This window comes from Diadema antillarum, unplaced genomic scaffold (assembly GCF_040938485.1).
Source record: "Diadema antillarum isolate AM-2024a unplaced genomic scaffold, OU_Dant_1.0 scf00000211, whole genome shotgun sequence".
Classification (NCBI taxonomy): Eukaryota; Metazoa; Echinodermata; class Echinoidea; order Diadematoida; family Diadematidae; genus Diadema; species Diadema antillarum.
In genome coordinates, this window is record NW_027271100.1 from 2,531,073 (window position 1) to 2,557,488 (window position 26,416).

The 26,416-nt window shown below is 36.4% G+C and overlaps 1 protein-coding gene and 1 non-coding gene across 2 annotated transcripts; one reads left to right on the forward strand and one right to left on the reverse strand.

Annotated features, from left to right (window-relative positions):
- Window positions 1–536: 536 nt before the first annotated feature.
- On the forward strand, window positions 537–26,304 carry LOC139724322 (armadillo-like helical domain-containing protein 3). Its single transcript, XM_071635467.1, has 27 exons — window positions 537–665; window positions 1,904–2,050; window positions 5,050–5,106; window positions 5,904–5,969; window positions 6,574–6,654; window positions 7,351–7,458; window positions 7,998–8,090; window positions 8,776–8,850; window positions 9,585–9,671; window positions 10,164–10,220; window positions 11,310–11,353; window positions 11,913–11,976; window positions 13,677–13,726; window positions 14,483–14,564; window positions 15,056–15,134; window positions 16,293–16,397; window positions 17,545–17,603; window positions 18,114–18,179; window positions 18,786–18,855; window positions 20,392–20,452; window positions 21,296–21,384; window positions 21,911–21,993; window positions 22,659–22,785; window positions 23,411–23,486; window positions 24,373–24,451; window positions 24,983–25,099; window positions 25,740–26,304. The coding sequence occupies exons 1-27, from the start codon at window positions 609–611 to the stop codon at window positions 25,830–25,832; spliced, it is 2,172 nt and encodes a 723-aa protein (XP_071491568.1). The 5' UTR covers window positions 537–608; the 3' UTR covers window positions 25,833–26,304.
- Window positions 12,488–12,590, reverse strand: LOC139724376 (small nucleolar RNA U13). Its single transcript, XR_011710466.1, has one exon. It is a non-coding gene; the product is annotated as a small nucleolar RNA U13 (small nucleolar RNA).
- Window positions 26,305–26,416: the final 112 nt, after the last annotated feature.

The window sequence follows — 26,416 nt, forward strand, 5'->3', positions numbered from 1 at the left end:
CAATTTGTAACGTTCTTGTGTGAGGGACAACAAGTTCTGAGATGAGGTTTGCTGCTTCTCATCATTTAAGACCTTTTTTTTGGGGGGGGGGGCTTAAGTCAGGCGATTTGGGGACAGAAGTGGCAGCGAAAACTATTGTGAAGGCTTTTTGTTTGTTTGTTTGTTTGCTTGTCACACGGTTTTAGGTGAGAAGTGGCAGTAAAATATATGAAGACCCAGCCTAATAGGCTATATTCACGATTCATTATAAAACTCGTATTGGCTAATCCATAAAGCGAATAATAACCACTTATCAAATACCCATCAGTTACAATTACATGTTGATATTTTGTGGGAAACAACTTCAAAATAAAGATAATAAAATACAATTAGCACTTTTAAATTCACCACTAATTTAATAAAATTGGCAACGCATACTTGTTTCCACGTACGACCAGTGTTCTTACGCGTACATGTACGACGATCGACTCTCATTCATTTTCTCCGAGCTAAGTTTCAGGCAAAGCAATCGAACCGAGAAATTTTGTGCACTGATATTTTTTTTCCTTTTCACCAAGTTTCACCAAATGTGACGTGTATTGCATGCACGCAGCAGGGCGTTCACGTAGATGCAGTGGTGTTCTCGAAGAAGTATTGCTGTAGATCGTGCGGTTTTTGATGATTTCGTAAGTATACGGCACTGTTTTGTGACTATTTTTGACTCTAAACCCAGCCCCTCATCAGGGCGTCTCACCTCCCTAACTATTCGTGGTAATGATCTAGCGGGCCTACCGTACTGTAACTTGTCTAGGTTGGTGTGCATCATTCATATCAAGACATAACAAGACCTGCCGAGACCCGAGTCTCCCATGCCATGCAGTTGTACCCCGTATATACAATGCATGAATGTACGCACAATTGTAGGCCCTAGGCACGCACTTTGCTGTCTAACATTACTCTAGTTGTAGTTATGTCTAACGTTAAGGTGAATGATGTTGTATGTTTTCTCTTTGGATTTTTTTTTTTTCCGTCAGTGAAGATGCATTTAAAATATTTTGTGAAAGTAGCTTTCAGAATGTGTAGTCTTCACCTTTGTGTTGTGAATTGATGATTAAGTATGATCCTTTTGGTATTTGATCCTGTGGCTGTGCTGTCTTGTGGAGTTATCATTCCATAATTTAGACATGATAGACTTGTGCTGTTGTGGTACAGGTACCCCAGCCCAGGTATCTCAGAATATGCAGGCGTGGTATTACCGGTATACGGACACGCACATTTTTGCGTAATGATGACATTCTGTACGCGCGAGACTTCATAGATTAGCCTCACAGAACTTTGTGTGGACTGAAATCGCAAAAAAGTGACATAAAAATTTAAAAACACAAAGAAATTCACATTTTTTCAACCTCAAATATGGGGTTGAGTGACCCGCACCTCGTCATAGTTAATATTTATGCATGTTTGAATCACATTTCATGACTGAAATTCTATGAAATCCCACTCACATACAGGAAAAATGCTGAAGATTCCAATACTGGCAATAGAAGTATAGAACCAAAAGTTCACTGATCGATATCGGAAATTTGTAGCTATCGTCCTCAAACGCGAACGATGCGGAATAGTTGTGCGCTCAGGAAGGGGCCTGCCCATGCATGCAGCTCCCATAGACAAAGCACGTAAAATAGATATGATCTACTATCCTACTAAACAATACAGTAAATTACAGGGGCTTTGGCTTTCATGTGTGTGTAGTTCTGCACCATTGTTGAATGACTGTAGTTTATATCAAAGGGATGTAATGTAAAATGTAGAGTTGTCTAAAGCCTCACAATTTAAATTAAAGGGTGAGCGTTGTATGAATTGCATATTTTATTTCTTGTTTAGATATTAATAGATCTGCACATTTTCTTTTTATCTTGTGCAGAATTACTTGATTGATACTAGATCGACTGTGTTCACCTTGTCAAGTCACAAAATGCCTCGCCCAAATCGACAGCTCCTGCGCCATGGTTCCTCCTCCAAGATGGAGCTAAAGGAAAAAGTCCTCCACATCTATGACTCATTTTTTGAGGTAAATTTTAAAGTTCTACTTCTACTTCTATGATGCTTCTCATCAAAGCCTGTTCAGCAACTGGATGAGGGTTTGTGGTGTGGTGTTTCTGACAATGGATACAGTTTGTGCTTTGTGCTCTTTCAAATATACAGGTGCTCATTGTGCAAGTAAAAAAAAAAAGATCTCTGCCATGCTTAGTTGGCTTCTATGGCTCTCTTGAACTGCTCAACAGAGGGTAGTTCAGTAATGTGTTGAGGAAGCCTATCCCAGTCTCTGATTGTCCTTGGGGAAAAACAGAGTGTACATACAAAAACAAACTGCATAACCAAAATAATGCTCGTGGTCAATAGCACAATCAGGGTATGCAATTGTGTAACAGGGCAAAAATGAAAAAACTTGGTGAAAATGCTTTTTTTGTTGTTTGTTGTAGCTGAGTGTTCAAATTTTCATTTCATGTAAAGAAAGAGTCAAAATTTTGCATTAAACTGTGCATAAATTAGCATTTAAATTAGGGGTGTTGAATTACATTGAAATAACTAATATATTGGAAAAATTCATTAAAAAAGAGGAGAATGTTTTTTTCATCTGATATTGCTGTTAGATATTCCTGATAAATATCCCTTTCATTCACCTCCAGCACATAGCCATGACATATCACAAAATATGAATAAATTTCATATTTTCACTTCTCGAAATGGATGATCAATTTTGTAGGCATTATTTTGAATTCAAATAAAACCACTTTTACATATTTTATCATATTTCACTTTTGCCAAAGAGTGAAGAGGCGAAACTTTCAGGAATAGGTAACAGACATATAGTGGCCATTATTACAAATTTTTATGAAATTAGGGCTGGTACTTTGGAAGATATGATATTTTTCATCAAAAAATTATCTGTACAGTTTGACCTTGAATGTGCGCACAGTGTTTGGATCAATTCTCATATTTGTAAACACAGATAGAAGAATGAATGTGAGATTTATGATGACTTGAGTTGATATCCAAGCTGTGACACTCAAACAATGACATATTAAGCCAAAATATTATGTTTTTGCTTACGTTTGTATGATATCTTTAGAAATTGAACAAGCATTGAAATATGAACACTGAACACTTATCATATGACCTTCATGCAGTATAACATGGGCGTGTATCACACTTTTTTATGCTCAGCAATTTGTAAAAATATAAAAAAATAAGTTCCTATTGCTCAAATTTGCTAAAATTTTCACACAATAGATTTCTACATGTACAATTCATGGTTAAAAAAACAAGGATATTCAATAAGGGGAAAAGATTCTTTAAAGTAGTCAAATTAGGATATACATGTACCTCACTGAAAATACTGAAAAACGGCTGCACTTATTTTCCTCAGCATTTGAAAATGGCTCAAAACTCAAAACTGGCTGAACATTTATTGGCAAACAGCGCACCATATTGTTGTGTGTCTTCAGTACTTTCAGGAAAAGCAGAAAAATAAGCTGTTTCTCCATGTATAGCTGTACAGCATGGGTTAAAAGGTCACAATGTCACAAAAATAAGCCAGCATTACACTCCTACCAGGATGGGACTTCAGACCTTATAACTTTCTCCAGCTGAAAGAACCACTGTTTTTTATTGCATGCAAGCAATGCCAGGAAAAAATCCATTAATTTGATACCAAACACATAGGGGTAGACTTAAAATATGGACCTCAAATCTTGATTTTACGTAAGTTGTAAACGCTTTTTTTGACGCATTACGTGGGTTTTGGGGGACTTTTTGTTAATTACCGGTAATCTTTAATAATTAACAGTAAATGAGAAGAAATTAGCTATTGTCATGCCACATGTGATAACTGATGTCTTAGCATGCTGCATGTGAATTTTTAAGTCAGTTGGTGCATTCTTTTAGAAGTTACAATTTTTTAAAGTGAGAAAGTCATGATTGCATACCCTGATTGTGCTTATCACCTCATACAAATATTGTCATAAGTTGTAACAACATTCTTAATGCTGCCATTTACGTACTCATTTCTAGCTTTCTGCTTCTACTGGAATTACAACTCTTCAACCTGACAAATTGCTGCATGTGCAATCAACAAGAAAAGCTGCCTGCATGTGTTCTACATTCTGAAGCATCTTTCTCAGCAGATGGAAATTTAGTCAACAACTTTTAGATAAAAGTCTTCAGACTGTGCAGCTTAGCTATAGATAATACCTACACTGCATTAATTGAATGGGAATATGCAATGCTGGGACAGTAGAAAAGGGAGAGTGTTTCACATACAAATTGTACGTGGCAGATAGTCAGGTGCATGTTAGTAATGCAGACACATTCTCATTAGCACTTGGATCAATGCAATGCTCTGGTTTTATCAAACCATGGAATTTAATACTACGCATGGACGTGCATCACTTGTTGATTAATTCTTTCCAAAGTGTTACAAAAACATTTAAAACTGTTTTTCCACTTTGATCTCATCATGTCCTCTGACAGCTGGCCTGGACAACAACAACAAAAAAAAAAAAAGAGAAAAAAAAGATGGCACTTTGAGAAATCTAATAACTACAATGCTCAGAAGATACAGGTACACTGTAGTTCAAACTGCAACTCTTAAATAAAGAAAAATGCACATGGGTATATGCCGTTGTAGTGTATACAATGAAGGGAAATCATCTCTCAAGCAATGTCATTTGTGTAATTGATGTATGACTGTATGTACTTTACAAGAGAGCAAGATTTAGGCATGTTGATTGTAACTTGTAATATGATTGTTTTTTCTAATCTTTTTGTTCGTTGTTTTTAAAGTAACCATGGACTATAATGGTAGATGACATATGTCTTACAGTTGTACCATTATTAAGCAACATTACATACATGTCCACAAGTGTCCACAAACCAGACAAATTCTGGAAAACATGATTTGTGAATTACTATCTAATATCTTAAGAATAGTGTAGGCCTAACCCATTTTATATTTCTGTCCTTTCTATATGCATTATAGATGTTTAATCTTGTCGTCCTTCTCAATAGGGTAAAGATCCTTCAAGAGACAATGCAAACTTTTGGGAAGAGTTTTTCCTGCTGAAAGTAAGTGTCAAACCACACTGTCAATTATCAGGTGATATTATCCTTTGATATTAAAGGTGTTGTATTGCTCTCCTCAGGATTTTGTCTTTAAGAGGCCTTCATTAGTTGTACTGATTTGCTTTTAATAAAATTCATGGAATGGCCAAGAAGAGTGCCAAGTGTAGAGTATGTTTTGTTTGTGATTTACTTGTTCTCATGTGTATCAAAACTTAGCTTTTACATGTTCTATGTGAGTTGCATGCTATTGGATGCAATGTATTGATATGGAAGTAGAAGATCAGATTCACAATTACAGTGTTTGTAGAGAGCCCATCATCTTTCTTTTTCTCTCTGCTATTCGATCACAAACATATAAAGCACATGTTTAAGGGAATGCTTATCTATAACAAACCCCTACCCCAAGCATTTAATCCCCCACTATTGTTTGAGAAAGCATGTCATTCAGAACATGCAAATAGCAACCAACTCCCTGGCATGACCAGCAGCAAGATTTGTTTTCCTGTCCAATGACCAAAAAGTATGCACAACAACAACTGCCCTGTAGACCTGCACATTTGCAGAGCACCTAGCTAATTACTGGCATAATATCATTGTCCTTTGCATCAAATAAATGCAGCTGAATTAAGTTCCCTACAGTTACATGTATAAGGCAACTAATAGTTATTTGATGGGATAAAACAATTAGCTAACAAAAATAGTTGTTACTGTATTTGCAGTGGGCCTGTTGTTTATTTCATATAATCATATGGGACATTGAAAATACATCTTTTTTTTAATGTCTAATTGGTTCTCTCCAGGCAAATGTAAGCTACATTGAGAAGCTACTGGAAAATGTTGGTCCAGCCAAACTGATGAGTCTGAAGGTAAAGCAAAACAACAACCATCTTGGTAGGCCAGGATTGGTTTCATGGCCCTAGCTGGGCCTGACTCTGCCAACAACTTTTCCTCCTGATTAGGGTAGTCAGCTTTAAAGCTCTAATTTACACTTTGATATTGCAATTAGGAGAAATATTGCGATAGGAGAAACATTGCAATAGGAGAAATATTGCGATAGGATATCCATTGAAAATTTATGAATAGGATTTCCCTCGAGCAGTTTACTACTAATGCTTTTACCCAATTAAGCCTTTTTGATCAATATTACATTTTGCAATATAATATATCCACTTTGTTTGGACAGTGGAAATATAGAGTTGTCTCAAAATCTTGAGAAGGTAAAATTCATTTATTTTTGGAACTCATTCACAATTGATACAAAGCATGGAGATGCTCAAAGAGATATGCTAAGCTTCACAATTGATGTGGTAATCTACATTGGCATATTTGTTTGTTTGTTTTTCTATGTTTGTAATGTTCTACATTTAGCCATGCCTTTTAAAAGTGTTTCAATACCAGCTATTCAATTTTCCTTTGAAAGCATCTTTTTATAGGCAACCTATCTTCATACATGACATTGTAATTTTTCAGGAGAATATCAACACCCTGTTCTACCACTGTGTGGTTGCTCTCCAGGAATCGTATCCTATCCGGGTTGTCAATGCTTTGCAGGTCAGTATGAATTAAAATTAGAAATATGTTTGGTAGGACACATACTGTACATACAGTGTACATGCTTCATATCTGTTCATTTTTCTTTTTCTTTTTCTTTTTTTATTTTACTAATATAGCCACTAAGCATCTTTCTCAGTACCACAAGGGCTAACTGTTGCAATGCCTGCACAAGCTAGCTGTTTGTTTGTATGTTATCAAACTTACCCGTAATTTAGACAAACAGACTACAGTAAAGCAATTGAAAGTCTTACTGGAAGACCCTTGTTATTAATCATAATACAGTACTGAATAGCATTGATTAACATTGTATGTTATCTCTGTTCTTTAGCTGTTACAGTTAGGATACATTTACTAGTTGGTTAAGAAGCATGCTTATCACAAAACTCTATGAGTTCACATACAGGTACACTTCATAGCTTGTTCATTTTAGAAAGCACTTTCAGAGTATCCCTTCATGTACCACTTGTATGCTATGAAAAAAAAAAATCATATTTTGAGAGCATACTGTGTATGTAGTTCAAATTAGTAGAACAACATACTGTTCAGTTTTAATTTTATCTATACAAGCATGTGAGTTTAATAGATAGTGTCAGCATTGTTACACCATTGTAGGTCTCTCTTCAGTGAAGTTTTAAGTGTGGCATCTGTGACTCATTGAATGTCATGTGTTTTCTGTTTTGTGTTTCTCTGCAGACACTGTGTGCCCTGATCCGAGGTGTGTACAAGAAAGCCATGGTGGACCATGGTTTTGATGTCATCAACATTCTGATTGGCTTTGACTCATCTGAGCTTGTCATGCAGGTACCATGATTTGACCTTTCACCCTTAAACAAATGCACATGATGTACACTTGATATTTCATGATGCCTTTTATCCCTAACGGCACACTTTATCCCCAGTGCTGCATTTGGTGGCATATCTCTACAGCAGTTAGTAAATATTGTGGAAGAGATTAATCAAGAATCATACATTCATTGACTGTGCTGTTGCAGTGCTGCAGTCAGTAACAACTGTTGTATCATTTATACCTTTGCCTGCCCAGTGAATGTAAGAAATGTATGACATGAGATGTCACAGAGACAAAGAAGAATTCTGAGTGGTGCATTTGATGCTTTGAAGATTATTTCTAGCCAATGACTTTGGCAACAATCAGTTTTACAGGGTTCATGATGATCACATTGTCAATGACAGTTCAGGGGGAGATGACTCAGCAAAGGCAATTTCAGTTGTGTTGGGTAGTTAATGTGTAAATGTGAGTTCTCTGTGTCATAGTGTGTATAGCACCATTGCTTGTTTAACAACTAATGCTTTTGGTGTTTTTGTGTTTGTATTTTATATAGTTGCTGATAGAGAGACTAAACAACATCCTGACAGGGGACCAATCCGTCAGTCTCAAAAACCTCTCCCTCAAAGTTCTCCTCGTCATATCCACAGTGAGTTCAAGTGCAATGACTTTAATCTATCAATGCAATTATTGTTTGTTATAATACTTGCAGCTACTGTGATGACATCATCAATACTTGTCTCAGATTGACTAAAGCTCCACTGCTGCCATGGCTGCTGTTGTTAGTGAAAAAATTCAATTATTGCAAAAACTCTTTTGTGAACTGGGCTCCACTTTTAATGTGGTATCTGTTCATTCTCATCTGATGTGGCTACATGCTAAGTTTGCACTGTATATTGAAAACCTTCCTGATAGTTGTCAAAAAAAAAGAATAAAAAAAAAAATATCCATCACATACAGACTGTGAAAGTTTATTGTAGCCTTTTAAAGTGATTTTAGTAGTTTCTGCAATGAAACAAGAAGTGTGAAAGTCTTTGCTAGATTGAAAGTGTTGTTCAAAAGTTGTGACTAATTGAATGTCAGTTACTCAATAGTGTCCTAAGGCAGCCATACGGCCAAGGTCATAATGATATGTTCCTTTGAGAACTGCTTCATCGTATGCTTTACACACAAATATTAGACAAGTAAGAGGTTTCCTTGATTGAATATGAAAAAAAAAACAAGTTTATTTGAATCAGTTATTGAGCATGTGAAATTTCTTTATGTCCTTGAAGTGCTAATTTGTCAGAAAAAAAAGAACTGAATTAAATTTCTCCTCTGTTTTATGTTCATAGGTAGCAGACAATGTCAGCCAGAACACCCTTTTGGAGTATTTAATGATGAATAGTGTCTTTGAGTCCATTGTACAGGTAACAGTAGAAATCAACAGCTAATTATTTCTAAAAGTATGGTCACCATTAAGTACATTGCACCACATTTATATTGTCATTTGGATCACTGAAAAAGTTGCTATGGCATTAACAAATTGTTAATATTGTTTAAAGTCTTTTTCCGTGGGGGGGGGGGGGATTCTTTCACATACACACAGACACACACACATCTCATGCCTTGTATTGTTTGTGTACTTGTATTGAAACTATTATATGAAAATGAACATGTTTGCTTATTGTTTTCAAGTAGGTTGAAAGTGGCAGTGAATGTTGAAAGATAATTGCTCGTACTTTCTAGTGCAAACACCCCATTTTTTTTTTTTACTTTAAGTGAAGACCAAAATTTGTCATTTGTAGAGATTTCTAAGGCATTAGTTTGCTGTTTAGGTTCTGTTATAATATTTGTTTCATGTGGTTTTGTATGATTTCCCTTGGCATACTACTACTGTAAAGCATGATATATTCGCGGCATGAATTTTTTGCGAATCGGATCCGACGGCCTTTTTTGGGGCATGAAATTTTCGCGAACAGCCACTGGCATTCAGTGCATATAGTGTAGACAAGAACTTTTGCGTTCATTTTAATTTCGCGAATCTTGGCGCTCGCTAAATTCGCGAAATTAAAATGCAAGCGAACATTCCTCGTTTTACAGTATATCAAATGTTCACTTTGGTTTGAAGTCCAAATAATGATACTCAGCTTTCATCTTTCAGATCTTGGCCAATCCAGTTGCAAGGTATCACCATGGTTACGAGGCCCTGCTTCTGCTCACACTACTTGTCAATTACAGGAAATATGAGGTAGTTTCAAAACATCAAAATACCACTTTTTAGCCACATATCTCCTCTATTTTTAGCATTGACCTTGACTAGCACTGTTGATAGACAGCAAGCTTTGTTTGTGTTAAAAGTGCATTCAACTTTTAATCTTAATTTTACTTATATTTTTTTTTGTTGAACCAGATTGATTTATCATATATGTTTGTGTCAAAAGATGCAAAAAGTGCATTCAACTTTTAATCTTCAGTTTTCCTTGTATTTTTTATTTTTTTCATGTCAGACTTACAATTGTATTTAAGTAATGATATATGTTTACGTCAACAGATTAATAGATGAAAATGACACTGGGAAGAAAGAATACTTTCGGGGATTGCTTCGTAATCTGCAATGATTGGGGTGTCAATAGGCACAGAATGGCTAGTTAGATATTACTTGCTGTGATTGCATAATAATTCTAACTACTTTGCAAACAAATATTGAGCATTAATCATGAATTTCATTGTTTGTACACAGTCTGCCAATCCATACATAGTGAAGCTGTCAATTCTGGATGATGAGCTAGCTTTGAATGTAAGTAATTGTAGCATTTACCTATCTTGTCATTGTTAATGTTACAATAACCACTCAAAGCACTTTTTTTTACAACACATTTGAAGTTATTTAGCGCTGTAATAGCAGTTCTTTTTTCCTCTTAAATTCCTTGTGAAAGGAAGTAAACAGTCTAAGGCTCAGACATTTAGAACACTGTAACAATAATATTCTTCAAACTTTACTGTGGTAGGAGTGATGGTGTTTTCACATTTTTAATGATAGAAGTTATTCTAGCGCAGGACTTCATTCTTTATGCTGTTTTCACCTTTTCTGTTTCAATGTTTTGGTTGTCTTCTTTCTCTCACTCTTCTTGCATTAATTATCATTAATCATAGCCTGTTTTGTAACTGGCTTCTTCATCCTGTCATTATTGTTATTATTGTCCTCTCGTCTTGTCATTATTGTCCTCTCCATCACTGCCATCTTTGTTGACATCATGAACTATGTCTTCATTCTCATGTCCTTTTTTGTTGGTGTAGTCATTGCATTTGTCTTTTGTCATCTTTTTCATAGTCTTCAGTGTAATTGACAGCTTTTCCATCTCATTTTGCTATCATTATTACATCTGCCAAGGAAGGAGGAGGTTATGTTTTCATCGGCATTGGTTTGTCTGTTTGCAAAATAACTCAAAAAGTTGTGAATGGATTTGAATGAAACTTCAGGAAAGGTCAATAATGACACAAGGAACAGATGATTAAATTTTAGTAACAATAAGGAACAGATAATTAAATTTAGATAGTGATCTGGGAATTTTTATGGATTTTTTATCTTTTGGCAGATAGGGTCAGTGAACTTGGGAGTTCAAGCTGTGCATATTTGAGGTTTGCATATATGCGCTCTAAAGTGCGTGCTCTGCTTGGGCGAGGCGCTGCGTAGCTGGAAGCCGATGACATAAACCAAAGGCTTCTATATTGGGATATTTGGAACTGCATGTATAACGGGTAGAAATGAGCTGCTTGGCAGAAATGTGCACTCCATGAGTGCTTTTCTAGTTTCCACATTTTTCTCTTGTCATTGGCTTCCTGATTGTCATCACCAACTTCTGTGTCTTGTTCTCTCCTTTGATAGGGATTGGGACATGTAATATCAAACATCCTGGGAGATTTCAACAAGTGAGTATAATGTATTGGTGCATAATGGTAGTAAGCAAAGATACATTTTTTTGGTCCTCTATGCCTTTTGATGTGAAGCCTCAAGAAGTTGTATCTTGCTGGTTCTACTGTATAGCAGACCATGCAACTTCACAGCAGATTCTGACAGTAGCCATTACAATTCATTAATGATGAAGACATGTATAAGGGTATCTACAAAGTTGTAAGAATGTTCACACTGAGCTTATAGCTTGTTCATAGAATCAATAGTCTTGTATTGAAATACTACCTCTTTGTGTTCTCACCAGACTATACACAATGGAGCTCTACTAAACTTGCACAATTCTACCACATTTTATGCATGTTATAATGCATTATTCATGAGCTCTTTAATAGGAGCGCAGATGGTACGAAAAGGAAGTTTTGATGTAGTGTCCTGTGAGTGAAAATTCTAAAGGGCTCAAGTTTGTAGGTTTTCACAGCATCTGTATTGTTCAGACATGATTTGTGACATATTTAAGAAAGAGTGAATTGTGCTCTGACATCTGACATGGTGCTGCTTTTTTGTATTGTGTTGCAGAAGATACAAGGCTAAGCAAGAAGAGGAGCAGGGGAGTGGTTGGTTCTCGTCCATTACATCCATGGTGAGATGAGGCAGACAGGTCCCACATACTGTAAAACGAGGAATGTTCGCGTGCATTTTAATTTCGCAAATTTTGCGAGCGGAGACATTCGCAAAATTAAAATGCACGCGACAGTTATTGCCTATACAATATGCATGATATGTCATACTGCATGAAAGGCCGTCAGCTCCAATTTGCGAAATATGAATATATCGTCTTTTACAGTGGTTCACAAATCTGTGATTTACTTTCTATTGTTTACAAAGCAGGAGAGAGATGGTTGGAGTCATTGTAAAATTTATTATTTTTTTAATATATCTTTCTTATTTTGATTTTTTGTGTGTGTGTATGTGACAATATTTCAAAGAGATGAGTTTATATTGGTCACAAGTCCTTCAATGCAGTAATGTGAAACAGATGGTAGTAGAGATAGAATACACAATAGCGTCAATCCACATTGGTAGGACATAAAGTCTGTGCTCTACCATTTCAAATTATGAACTGTGACATACTGTGGATCTTTCTGGGCATGCATCAGATTGCATATGTACCAAAGCGTAACAATGAACTGCTGGCACATCTCATGTAACTTTCACATGACATGCAAGTCATCACTTGTTCTGAACCAGAAGGATCACTGTAGTAAGTTGACTATCCTCTATGAATTTAAACATAAAATTACGGGCACGGTTAGTAAAATGACTACTTCCCAACTTTTATTCGTGGAATAGCATTGATTGTGTTTAATTGTCCCTTCAACTATGGAATTATACAATATAGTAATTTGGTATAGGTGCTTTCACTTTTTTAAACACCATGAATGGCTGAAAATGTAACTTCAGCTTGTGTTTTACCAAGAGACAGATAAAAATGAATATTCATAACATATGCAAATTACCCCTGTGATTTTCTGATGCCTTCATAGCTATTATGGGATGTATTTATTCTGTTTGTGATTTGAAACACATTTAGATATTCATATACTGCTTGGGATGGTGAACTCACATATAGTAACAATACAACATAACTTCCCAACATTTTGAATATCAATTAGCTAATTTGCATATTTATGAGGAAGCTCCTTCGTATGCATTTAAGATTCTGTAAATTGTATTGAAGCCAGATTTTTTTTTTTTTTGTTGCCGTTTTCGCATGCTTCCTGTGCTTGTCTTTTAATTTGTTTTTCTTTGCCAACTAATTTCAAAAAGAGTCTTAATAATTTGCAGCTTGTTTAATGTAGGTTAGTGTAAAGTGGAAATTGCTTTAAATACAAGAGAAAGCATTGAGTTATCAGAGTTTTTGAATATACTTCAATCATTTTTTGTTCTGACCACCTCGTAGATGGAAGGAACAAGACATGCTACCTATAACTATTATTTTTGCTGCATGTGTTGGAAAGGGTTAACATCATTGCATTTCTCACAGCAGAATTACTTCTGCAATATAATTTGCTCAGACACACTTACATTTTCCTGGTGGAGGTTGGCTTAGGAATATCTAGAAATTAAAAAAAGAAAGAAAATTGTCATTATACATTTTTGTGGTTCATCAGTTATCATAAACAGATGGCAGAGTCACATTGATAGGACGTTTGTTGATTTGAGTGTGTTAATTTTCCAGTACATCACAGGTTAGAACATGGCAGTGATTTTGTTCATGATCCTCTTCACACTAAATAATTGTAATTTCTGTATTTGTTTTATTTTGTTTTGTTTACAAAGGTTGGAAACATGTTTGTTTCAGATGAGACAGAGTCGACAAGAGCTACACTGTGAGTATCCAAAGAGGGAGTGGTAAGATTCGATGACCTTAAGGGAATTGTCTCAAATAATGTTTGGTGGAAATCAAAACTCATCTCTCAAGTTACAATTGATTTCAAAATGTAGAGGAATCAGTGAAAATTTGAATAAGATAGGGAATGAATAAAAAGATGCAGCCTCTTTGACATACAATAGTGACCATTTGGGGACACTTATCAATTTGGGTATAAGTTTGGATAACATTATATTAGAGTATATTAGGAGTATATCATCTCAATCAGAAGAAAAGGGCAAAAGGAAAAAAAAAAGTACAAAATATGTTGAAAGTTGTTCTCAACACATTACAGATTTGACTGCTACCTCTAATGATTCATTGCTGTGCCCAGTTCTGTTTGAAGTTCTTCTGATTCATCATAAGTTCTGTATATTGCACTCCATTAATTACAGTGTGTCTGTTGCACAGACATTACTTTGCTTGAGTTTGTATAAAGTTGCTGTAGAATCCCTTCCATGCTTAACAACAAGACTTTTGTTTTCAGCTGCTGTTTTGTGAAAAGTAACTCATGGCAGACCATGAGAGTCTTCATTTGCCTAAAGTTGTCTTAAACCAGTCAAACAAATTAGCCATCCACAACTGTACTAGCTACTCAGTAACTGCATGTAGGGATAGGATGACAATTTGAACTGTTGACATTGCTTGATGTTGTGTATGATGCAGTGTGATAGATAAACTCTTCATGGTTGTCATATTTTCTTGCTGTGTACAGAAGAGATCCCAACAACGCAAACTTGCTTGCTCTCTACGAAGCCGTCCATCTCAACAGAAACTTCATCACAGTACTCTCACATGTAAGTTCCTCCACTGTTTGGATGGAGTAATCACGTCAAAAGCTCTTCATTCACGTCAGGTTCTTTCCTCCATCCACTGCCTATGATCTTTTAGATTTTCATGTTGCTGCAGGAAACAATGAACCAGAGATAGAATGGATGATACATTATAAACCATCATGAAATAATTGTTTGATATTATTATATTCTGAAAAGTTACCATAACTGTGATATTTTGTGTATTATTGCTTGGACATACATTGGATGTCTTGTGCTCATGCTACCTCTATTGATGGTCGAGATAAATAGATGTACTCTTTCTTATATTTTTTTTCAAGCAGCACACTGTTAGAAGTGAAACAAAGTTTCATAAATAAGCTATACTGTCTTGTTAGAGAGTATAATTGACATGCCTTCACAATCTGCAATCCTTTACAAGTCATATTTCTCCAGTGTCATGCTCTCATCTCAAAAGTTGTTGTAGTTTTTAATTCTTTTCCTCCTGTTTGCAGAATCATACTGATACAACAGGCAGCCCTCCCTCAACACCAACCACCCCTCCAGCACCAGCGGTTCCGAGTGTAGTGAACAGTAAATTCAATTTTCTTCACTCTTGCAATTTGTGTTGTGTTTTATTAACCTTTATTGTGTTCATTTTGATTTCATCAAGTACCAAGGTGCTAGTCCTCCAGTGCCAATTTTATTTGAAGACTTCAGATAGATTAGAGCAGTTAATTCCAGCCAAGGACTTCTTATCAGGCCGAAAAAAGGTGATACTGGAAAATTTCTTGAGTTGTGGAAATACACATGGTTGTAGTGCAACCCCCCAAATCGGTGGGACATAGACAATGACTATAATTGAGCAAAGTGCTGTAATACATTCATGTAGCACCCTGCTATGTGCTTGTCAACATAAACCTGATGTATCAGTGGTTAAATGATAATAATTAAGCATTATTTGGCATTTACTTGATATCTGCCATAGACAACCACAATATGAAGACTGGCAGCATCGCTGAGAGTAGATAAAGTGATGCAAGGACACACACTAGTTTATGTGATATGGATTAATCGGAGGACATGTTTCACTGTGTTCACAAATAAATGGGCACTTAATTCCAGGGCGTCTTGGTAATGTTTCTAATGGTCAGTTTCACAGATAGAATCAGCCTGATTGCAGAAAGTAAAACTTCATACTGTCAAAAGTATCAAACAGCCTAAAGTATTATAACTGCACATCACTGGGTTAATTCCTGTGTTTCTAAACACTTTATGGTACCTTGTCTACTGACATTTTGGAATACACAGTTAGGAGTGGGTAGCTGTGGCTCTAGGAAGTGGTGAAGTCACATTAGCAACTTGACTGTTAGTAATGATTTGGGTTTTTTTATTATTTTTTTTCTATGAAATTTCCTACTCAGACTGGAATGGTTTCTGCTTATAAATGTTAAATCACTAAATGTCAATGCTGTTTCAGAGTCCAGGAAATAGTGGATGGTGAGAAATAAATAATCATTATGGAGAATGTATGACTTGTTGCATCAGTTAGAAGCATCCTCATACATCTATTATCTCACATTTCAATTCATGCTTATGAATTTAATGACAAAGCCTATGCACTTTGCTAACTTGTAACCTATTGCTTTTTCTGTTTTGTCCTATAGAGTTTTCTACATAGCACACATGGTTTGCATAAAGCAGTGGGTTTTAGATTCATCATTTCCTCATTGTTTGTCTATTTGTTTCCAGATCTACAGACCCCAGTCCCAGCAGTGGGTGGTAACACTTCAGGCTCCACCAACATCCTGGTCACCTTCCTCAGCTATTGCTCCATCATCATGCAGGATCTCAAAGGTATCTTGCACATCACTCCAAAACTCGAGCCATGATACAGTACAAGGGATTCCCATTATAACGAAGTTCTCAGGACTTGCAATTTTCACAATTTCATCACAGCCAAACAGTAAATTATATAAAGATATGTAGATTATAATTTTGGACTTGAATTTTTAATTTGTTTTAACCAGAATTTTGTTATAACTGTGCTAGTTATAACAGAAGTACACTGCTGTATCTATCATCATTGTCATACCTGATTAGGGTGTCCACCTGCAGTGCCTGACAAGTTCACTCTTGTCATGTCACAAGATTAATGTACACTGTAAGAAAGCTCCTCCAAACACCTAATATTTAGTCGCTATCCTCATTTTTGAAGTGGAGTTGTGATATGTAAATCTTTACGTACCAGTACATCAAATACTGGTTGATAATGTCACTGGTGAACAGTCTAGCTGTGCTCAATGGAGGCAGAAGATCCAGAGACATTTCATAAGCTGTATTTTGATTATTATTATTTGTGTGTGTGTGTGTGTGTGTGTGTGTGTGTGTGTGTACCTTCTTTTTTGGGAGGGAGATTATGTCTGTCTTTAGACATTCTATTAAAATGTAATTATCATGCATGTACACATGTATATTATGAAAGCAAGTAAAGTTTGTTTTTTTACTGGAATATTTCTAGTGATATGCTCCCAGATTTGATATTGATATGTGTGGAAGTAATTTTTTAAGATATGTAACTGTCAGATGCACTCCTGCAAACAGAGCTTCAAAAGTTAGCTAGCCTTGTGCATACAGGCTCTTCAAGATAATAATTATTTAATTGTCATTGCATCATGAGATATTGGGTGCACCATGTTTGAGTTGCACTAATGATGCATTGCAAAGAAATTAGTAGGTCAGATTATATCACTGATGAATTAAGCAAATGAAATGAAACCCTTTGAAACAGATCTTTGATCCAAAAACTGTGAAATTTACATTAGTTTTCTCTACCTTATCTAACTGAGGTTCACATAGACAGTTATACCCACAGTGCACTGTGTAATTTTGCCTGCCCACTGCCAGTTCCATATAGATTTAAATCACCCAGTTTTTTAGTAAGCACTGCATTGGACAGATTCACAATGACATAAATGACTGTATTTCCCCATGATATCAACAGATGAGGAGAGATTGAACAACACCAAGCTGTGTCTCATTATTCTGTCATGTATAGCCGAGGTGAGTGAATATTCTCAGTCACAGTTCATGGAATCAAACACAGCATTAGAAAGTTCCAAGTCCACATCTCCATTCTCATCAACAGTGTGTCACAGACCATAAGACTAGTGACTAGAAAATTTGTTTTGGGCCAAGAATAATTTTTTTTCTTTCCATTGTGACACATCTTACATGAAATTGGATTTGGTAAAGCCACTAACTTGCCATCTACTTTCAATAAAATATTTGAAGTCTTATTTGACCCATTGCTTGTTGATAAGTTCAGTAATTAGGGATGTGTGGAACTGCACTCTATTGTTCCTATGTGTGTTTTTACATTTTTGTGCTATTAAAAGAGGGAAAATGATGGAGTAAGTGTTGGTTTCTTCTAGTTTGACATTTTTGTCAGTGTCATTGTGCTGATCTGTAGCATTGAATTTTGTGTCACTTTTGACAATAAACAATGGCTGACGATCATTGATTCACACAAAATTGTATTACAAGTTTGTATCATCCACCTTCTATGTGCAGGACCAGTATGCCTACTCATTTCTTCACGATGCCAACCTGACGTTCAGAGTTCCACTTCATCAAGCAGTGAGTGTGCATAGATCAATACTGCTTAACTATCAATATTACTTTAGAAAGAATTTGACTGCAGTGATTACATCCAACTGTAGATCCTTGCCTGCAATTGAGTGGAATGCAGGTTATTTGCCTAGCATTGGTAGTAATTGTCTTCTGGGGATAATTCCTCTGGGCCCCAATCTATCAAAAGATATAATCAATTGTAAATTCCCTTCCTACTTGGGCTGCCATAGAGTTATGATAGAAATCAACTATATGATCAGTTATAACTCTCATAAAACAGGGCCCTGATATGCTTTCTGACATGTATTGTCACTCATGATACATTTTATGTACGAAATGGGCCCGTTTCTTAAAACTTGTCATCAGTGACAACTGCCACATTTCTATGACAAATTTGCTCTCAGCCAATCAGATGCAAGGATTTCAGTAGCTTGTCACATCTATGACAACTTGTCACTGATGGCAAGTTTTATGAAACGGGCCCAAGGTCTATTGTGAATAATGCACCACTTGATGTGCCATTGTATGATTGAAGCACAGAAACTTTGCACATCAGAAGTTAAATGACATGAATTTTCCATGATTGTAATTCATCTCTTTATCTTCTACCAGCCAATGAGGCACAGAAAGCAGCCAGCTGAGAAGGATCTCCCAGCCAGGCCACTGGCTTGTGCATTATTAGGTGAGGTCCTCTGCCCTGTCTACCAGGTGCACATGTTGAGTACTGGTATCATTCCAAAACTGCTCAATACTAAAAGAGAATGCGATGCAAATAAATACACATGTACATGTATATAGATTAAGTGAATGCAGCAACATTAGTAAATCACATCAGTGACAGTTTGAGGAAAATCAGACAATCCATTCAAGAGTTATGAATTTGTAAACTTTGGTGCCGCCATAACTGGATAAGAAGACTACATTTTGTGAAACTAGCAGGGGGATTGTATTACTCTTGACATATGTCAGTAACAAGTTGAAGGAATGTGTATTTTTCATAAAATTTGAAATTTGTGGCATTATCTTTATAATTCTTTTTGTATCTTTTTCCATATATGACTTCAAGAACTGAAGAAGTTTTCTCATCAACCAATAGCTTAACCAAAACTTTCAAAATGCATAACTTTTTAATGGATTGTCTGATTTGCATCAAATGATCACTGATGTATTCGTGTAATGTTGCTGCATTCACACATGTATATTTGAGTGTCATTCCTCTTTAACCCGTTATGTGCCCAGACACTTTCTTACTTGCTGTGCTGTTTCATCAGCATTCAGATAGCATGCCTCAGTCCAACAAGAAGGCCATGGTTACACAATAGGGATTAAGGGGATCAGATCATCTCTTTTTGTCAGCAGTTTCCAGATATCTGTGCCCATAGATGACAAAAAAAGCACTCCAGAAGACATGCTAATCAGCAAAGCAAGCACATTAAAATTTAATCCTTATATATCCCCGGGCTCTTTGCTTGAATGTGTGGATTTGCATGATGATATGTGTATGTGTGTAGAGTTTTTGATGTCCTGCAGACTTTGAATTTTTTGTGACTAGCTCTAACGAGCAGAGGATTTGAGTAGCTGCTATAAAACTCTTTGGCTGGCTACTAATTTGTCATTAGCATTCAAGTAATCCCCTAAACACAATGGAATTATTTTAAGTTTAGCCAACCCAACTGAGGCATAACAGTGACTCAGTTGGGGAAGAAAGGCTGAAGGCTATTGTGAGACAGCTTGGATTAAGGGGATTAGATAATCTATGATATTCATTGACACATCGTTTTCTGACATCTGTGCTAAGCAGTAAATAAAGCACAATGTTATGGCTCAAAAGAACAGCATTTTGACTAAGGTACCCTGTATGCAAAATCACTGGCATCACTTCACATGTAGGTCTAAAGTAGGCATATCACTTCTTTATGCAAATGTGCCATATCATCATTCAAAAGATGAATAGTGATATTGAAGTGTAAAAGCGTGTGCAAAATTTAGTTTCGATGCTTTTATAGTGTGTTAAGAATTTTTTTTTTTTAGAATAGATGGAGACTACACTGTTATACTTTGACTTTTTCCAATGTGTTTTTCTAATGAATTTCATAGAAAAATGCCACGAGTCATATGTTCAGTATTAAGCCACTGAGTGAAGTATAAAGCTGGTGGATATGACACTTTAGTGTTGATTTTGATTGACATATTTTTTCTTGCTTCTAACCACTCCCAGATTTGATGGTCGAGTTCATCTTGAGTCACATGATGCGAAATCTTCCACAAGAATTGTACCTGTAAGTATTCAGGTTATCATAGCCCCCACCCCCTCCCCCCCCCCCCAAAAAAAAAATGAAATAGTAAAGCAATGTGTCATTTTCATGAAGCATAAAGTCCATTCTTGCTGCATTGATAGGCAGTTCAATAATTGCTTACATGAAGAATGCAGATTGTTGTGAATACTGCTAGAAGTGATAGAAGTGGAGACATTTTTAGCATATAACAGAAATCTAGTCGTATGTTCTGTAGAATTAGGAGAAAGCAATGTTGTACCATGTCTGTGAGATTGATGCTTTATGCACCCAAAGGTTCTGGCACCTCTCCTGATGATGAAGGTTAGTGCCACACACACACACACACCAAGTAGAGATGGTTGGAATTTCAACGCCATTGTCTCTGTAAGCTCACCACACACTACACAACTTTGCCACATACGACCTAGCGACCAGAAATGTGACAACACCAGCCTTGCCAGTTTCTAGTCATATGAGTGGATTGCATTCCTAAGCATGAAGATTTAACATGTCAAATTTTCACACCCGGTCGTGGACTATCGGCCAATCAGTTTTATATGTACTAATGCCAGTGCAGTCATAAGCCCAGCTGTGTGGTTTGATTGCACTGTGTGCAGTGTCAAGTCACGCGACTAGTCATGTAACCCAGCTTGCCTCCAGAGTCGTGCGACTGGTCAGATTGTGTAGTGTGTGGTGGGCTTTAGATTATGGGATCCTGGCTTGTTGCCTTGTAGCTGTAGGTTGGTGGTTCACATCCTTGTGATAACAGCAGCCACGTTGTCATCCAGACATGTATGGGACAGAGAAGATGTTTCCCCTGGTTGAACTCTCGACCTTTTCTGACAGGAAATGTTTGGGTGTGATACAGAGGGTCCTGTGCTACCAGAAGAAATGTCGGGTCCGGTTGCAGTACTCTTGGAAGAACATCTGGACAGGTAAGAAACTGCAGTGCTTGTTCAAGATGTCTGCAGCAGCGTAAGTTGGGAATAATAGTTGATTACTAAAAGTTTAGATCAGAACACTACCTGTGGAAGTTCAGGATGAATTTGATGCATCGTTATCATTGACTGTATACTGTATACAGACTGTAAACTGCTAGAATGAGAGAAAACAGAAAGTAAATGTTTGGAAGTCATTTCAGGCATTATTAATGGTTGCTACAGTGTGATTTGTTTGTAGGAGAGATGTGTTCTTTTATTGAGTAGTGAGCTAGCCTAGCGTCTCATTAGATTTCTCAAAAGATGTGCTGATGTATAATAACTGTTCACATCTGGCATTTATTCTGAATAATGCTAAATGCTGTACCATGCATGACATGGTACATTTTGGGAGCAATAAATTTACAATTTACAATTTGATTACCAATGATACCCAATATATGACATGCTTATTTTAACATGAAATCAAATCGAATCAAATCAGATTGATGAACGATGTTTTTGTCATGCTATTTTTCTCCAGCCTTGATCAGCTTGCTCAAGTACCTCCTTGCCAGTGAATCCGTCTTGCTACCAGAGAACAATATTTTTGAGCTTGCATGTAAGGTGAGAGCAACATATCATTCATAAAATCCATGTCATGGTGACTAGATTGTTACATATATGACATTAGATATGATGTCTCATAAACACATTTCCATCTCATGTAAGAAACAAACTAAACAGCCAAACAGTACATTCTGCACTCATCTTTTATGTGCTGTCACAGTATTGTAGTTAAATCAAGGAGGTGTGGATACGGACCAATAAAGCATAGGTAAACTCAGTTACGAATTCTTGATCATCTAATCTGCATTAATGACTTGTTAACTTAAACCTGCTGATGAATTACACTCCTCGTACAGCAAGGTGATATCTTCCTCCTTTTTCCTTCTCAAAAGACTGTTACAGAAAACTGATTAGAATAAAATTATAAACATTTGGTGTATCAAAGCGTCTGCAGTGGGTAAAATCCCTGTGAGTCTAAATTACTCTTACAGAGTGTAGAATTGGTAAATGAAATTTGTGGTATATATTTTACCGATATGTAAGTGGTTATTAAAAGTATGTTTTAGTTTGCCCTGTTCTTTTCAACACCAGGCACCCTTTGACACAGACATATATATCTTCAAGATTCTTTGTTTGCTCATGGGTGCAGTGAGGCATCATGGCCTAAATCATGTAAAGAGGAATGGTTCATGTTTTATTCCTGTGTATCTATTTCTGCCCAGGTGGTAAACCTGTTTAATCTGTTCATCACGTATGGAGACACGTTCCTGCCTTCAGCTAACTGCTATGACCAGCTCTACTATGAACTTGTCAGAATGCACCAAGTCTTTGACAATGTCTATTCCATGGGTAAGGAGCAACAGGCAGACACACTGGCCTTATATATACTTAGAAAGCAACTTGGAAGTTACCAAAGGCAAACACTAGGTTGTACTTGCTTACTTTGTTAAGTTGAAAGACAATGTATTTGAAGATTTTTACCTACTGTTTATAAGGTTCTTGCTATCCTGTTTTATTCTTAATTCCCTGAAATTACTAAAGCAGATTAGTTCTTGATCATGAAAGAGTAAATTTGTGTGTCTATTTGGGTCTTTATGGAAGCTCGCTAGTTTTGGATGCATGCATGTTGTTAGGAGTGATTAGTGTCTCATTTTCTTTCAGATCAGAAGGATTACTTGCTGGGCTAACTTTTAATTTGTACTCTGGTATGAGTTTTGATTTGAGAAAAAAAAGATTTGTTAAATTCAGCAATTTCTTAAATATAACACTTTTTCTTGTTAAGTATCTAGATTATCGTAACATTGGAAATCATTGTCGAGATACGGTTTTCAGTGATACATCTGTAGGGTGTTAGGATGAAAAGATTTGTAAGCAGTCAATGATCTAAGAGAATAGTCATACACATCAGCTGTCACAAATGGGATTTGTCTGATGTCTATCTATGTCTTGTCTTTGATTTGAATCTTCTTTACAGCCAGGAGACACATCACAAACAATGGAGAGTTCAAAGAGGCAGCAAACAAACTGGCAAATAACATTGTCAACATCAGGTAAGCGGCAACATTCCACTACAGCATTCTCCTGTCACCCTGACTACAGTGCATTGCTTTCAGGTCACCATGTTTGTTTTCGGACAATCAATTCTAGCACACTGTAGTTACAGCCAAAAGCCCTTCTAGTGAAAAAATAACAAATACAAAAGCACAGTCAAGTTGATAACATTATCAATAGCCTGAACAGTGGTTATGCATATTTGTTTTATGTTGCTGTGCTGTATTGAAATGCTGTACTGTATACAACATATATTTAGCGAGTGTAATATTTCATGTATCAGGGACTGACAATTTCATGAGTGGTTAAATTTGTGATTGTGGAGTACAGTATTGAATGGTGAAATGTATGTGTGCATGTCACATTCATGTTGGGATCAGAGGTGATATATTTGTGTGTTGTTAAATTCGCATATAGCACCCGAATCGCACAATTTGTCAAAATAAAAACTCTGCAAAATATATGTTGTATACAGTATTTGCATGACTTTTGTATGTGTGTTTGTGTACAACCATTTTGTACTGTTTTAATTGTATTTTTGTATGTTTTTAAGCATTGAACACAAAGCTTAAGTTGGACGAAAAAAGGTCAGTTCACATCTTACCACAATAATCAACTACATGTATGTCCACAATACACAATTGTTTGATGTGTGACTGTCCTTTGCATATAATCTACAAGATGTTCGTAGATATTGAAATAATTATGAATAGAATTGCAGCTGTGAGACCAGTTGCCTGCATCAGTAAAATATGTTTGTATATGTGTATTTGTGTGTTTGTATACAGGTTAGCATTATGCAGTGATATGAACATATGCCTTTCTATGTAAGACAAGCTTGGATAGAATCTGTCATATATCCTTTTTACTTCACCTTTGTTGCAGGGCCATCATTAATCACTTCACCCCAAAGATTGACTCATGGGCAGCACACAATCAAACAACGGGTCTGACTGAGGAACAGGTAAGTTTGACTCTAGTTTGACTGACCTATAGAGAGTTTTATCTGCATACACAGATACATTCATACAAACTCATACATACAGATAAGCAAACGCAATATACAAATGTACATACTTACACACTTGGTACATACATACTGTTTTGTATGATCATGCACTGTTGGCTCCGAATAAATGATGGCTACTAACTGGACGTGTCCGTGTCCATTGTCGTTTGTCACATAGTAAGAACACAACACATACAATGCGCAAAATGCATACAGACATACAGACAGATGTACAAGCATACAGGCGCATTGGTGTGCTTGTAATGTTATAGCAAGTTTTAAATGTTGAAAGTCATTTCATTTATATTTGGTGAAAGGAATAAAGAAGAGCAATCACTGGTGTAAAATCTTCTGTCCTATAGATGGGACATGACAGTTTAATGCTGAGCACTTTTGTTTTCATGACTGTGCAGAAGTTATAAATTTCTATGCTAGGCTTGTATGTCACACTTTGTTTTGTGACTGTGTTTTCAATGTTTTTTTAAGGTCCTTGCCATCGTGAAGAATAATTACGACACGCTGACGCTGAAGCTGCAGGACAGTCTGGATCAGTATGAGAGGTATGCAGAGAAGCCCAAAGAGTCTGCCTTCTTCACCCAGCTGGTAAGCAAATCACTTAATATACTCTTTTGTATCAAAGCAATCTCTCCCACTCAGTATTACAGTTAACCTTGCCTAAGTCGAATCTGTTTGGACTGAAGAAATAGCTTTGACTTAGAGAAAATTCAAGTTATGAGGGATTAAAATGAATAGAATATAAAGAGAAGAGGATTTGAAAAGGCCTTCAACTTAGTGATTATTCGACTTAAGCGAGGTTGACTTAAGCAATGTTGACTGTACACTGTATTTTGTTCTTTCACCAACGAATATTTGTACATAATGTGTTAAGTATTGCTTGTTTTTTTCCCATTAAAAAAAAAATGTTCTGTTCTCCTCCTCCTGTTTCCTCCTTTTGTTGTTGTTGTTGTTGTTCTTCTTCTTCTTCTTCCTCTCCTATTTCTTCTTCTGTGATAGCCTTCCTTGATGTGTTATAGCAATTCAAACAGCATGTATGTCACTTTTTTGAATGAAGATATACTCACATGAAACTTGTTTGCAACCAAACATGTAGATGTCAGATGACCTGCATTCTGTAGATGTGGCAGTGTTGTTCTGTCATATTCCATATTGCATCTCGAAATGATAGCACTTCAATTTTTTAGACCAGTCAAGTTAATTGTCATGACTTTACATTTGATTTCAGGTGAGGTCAGTGGTGGAGAATTTCCGAACCAACTCCGGTGTGAGTAACCTAGAGCAGCAGAGTGTGCTACAAGAGTTCTCCACAATACACTGACAGGCAGCTTTGGATGGCTGAGGACTCTTTTAATGGAGCTATGAAACAGGGCCTCGTGGCCTGGCATATGTGCAATGTGGAGACGAGAGGCGCAATATGAAACCAGTGCAGCTCAAAGGTCAAAGGTGTGTTATGGCCATTCTCAAGCTTTCATGTTGGATCAAGGATCATGGGAGTGTAGTGCTTCATTGTGACAATTTCCTTCAGTGTGGTGATGATGCAGCATGGAAAGCCCTGCATGAAACATTTATGACAGAGATTTTATGATGAAATCTTGACTACAGGGGGTGAGTGAAGACACTAAGCACACTCACATCTCGCTGGAAACACAGATTGTGTGCTGAAGCAGTGGACAAGTTGGAAGGAGTTGCACCTAAGCCCCATTGGAGAACAGAAATGTGAAATGTATTATAAAGAATATATTTATATTGTGATGTTATAGTTCCTGAATTGTGTTTCTCATTATATTTTGTTCCAAGTGCAGGCATAGTACAAATTTTAAAGCAACCTTTATGTGGTGATCTGATCATATCTTGCACATATAAGAACAGTCTGATTGATATCCTGTTGATTCTGTTGATATT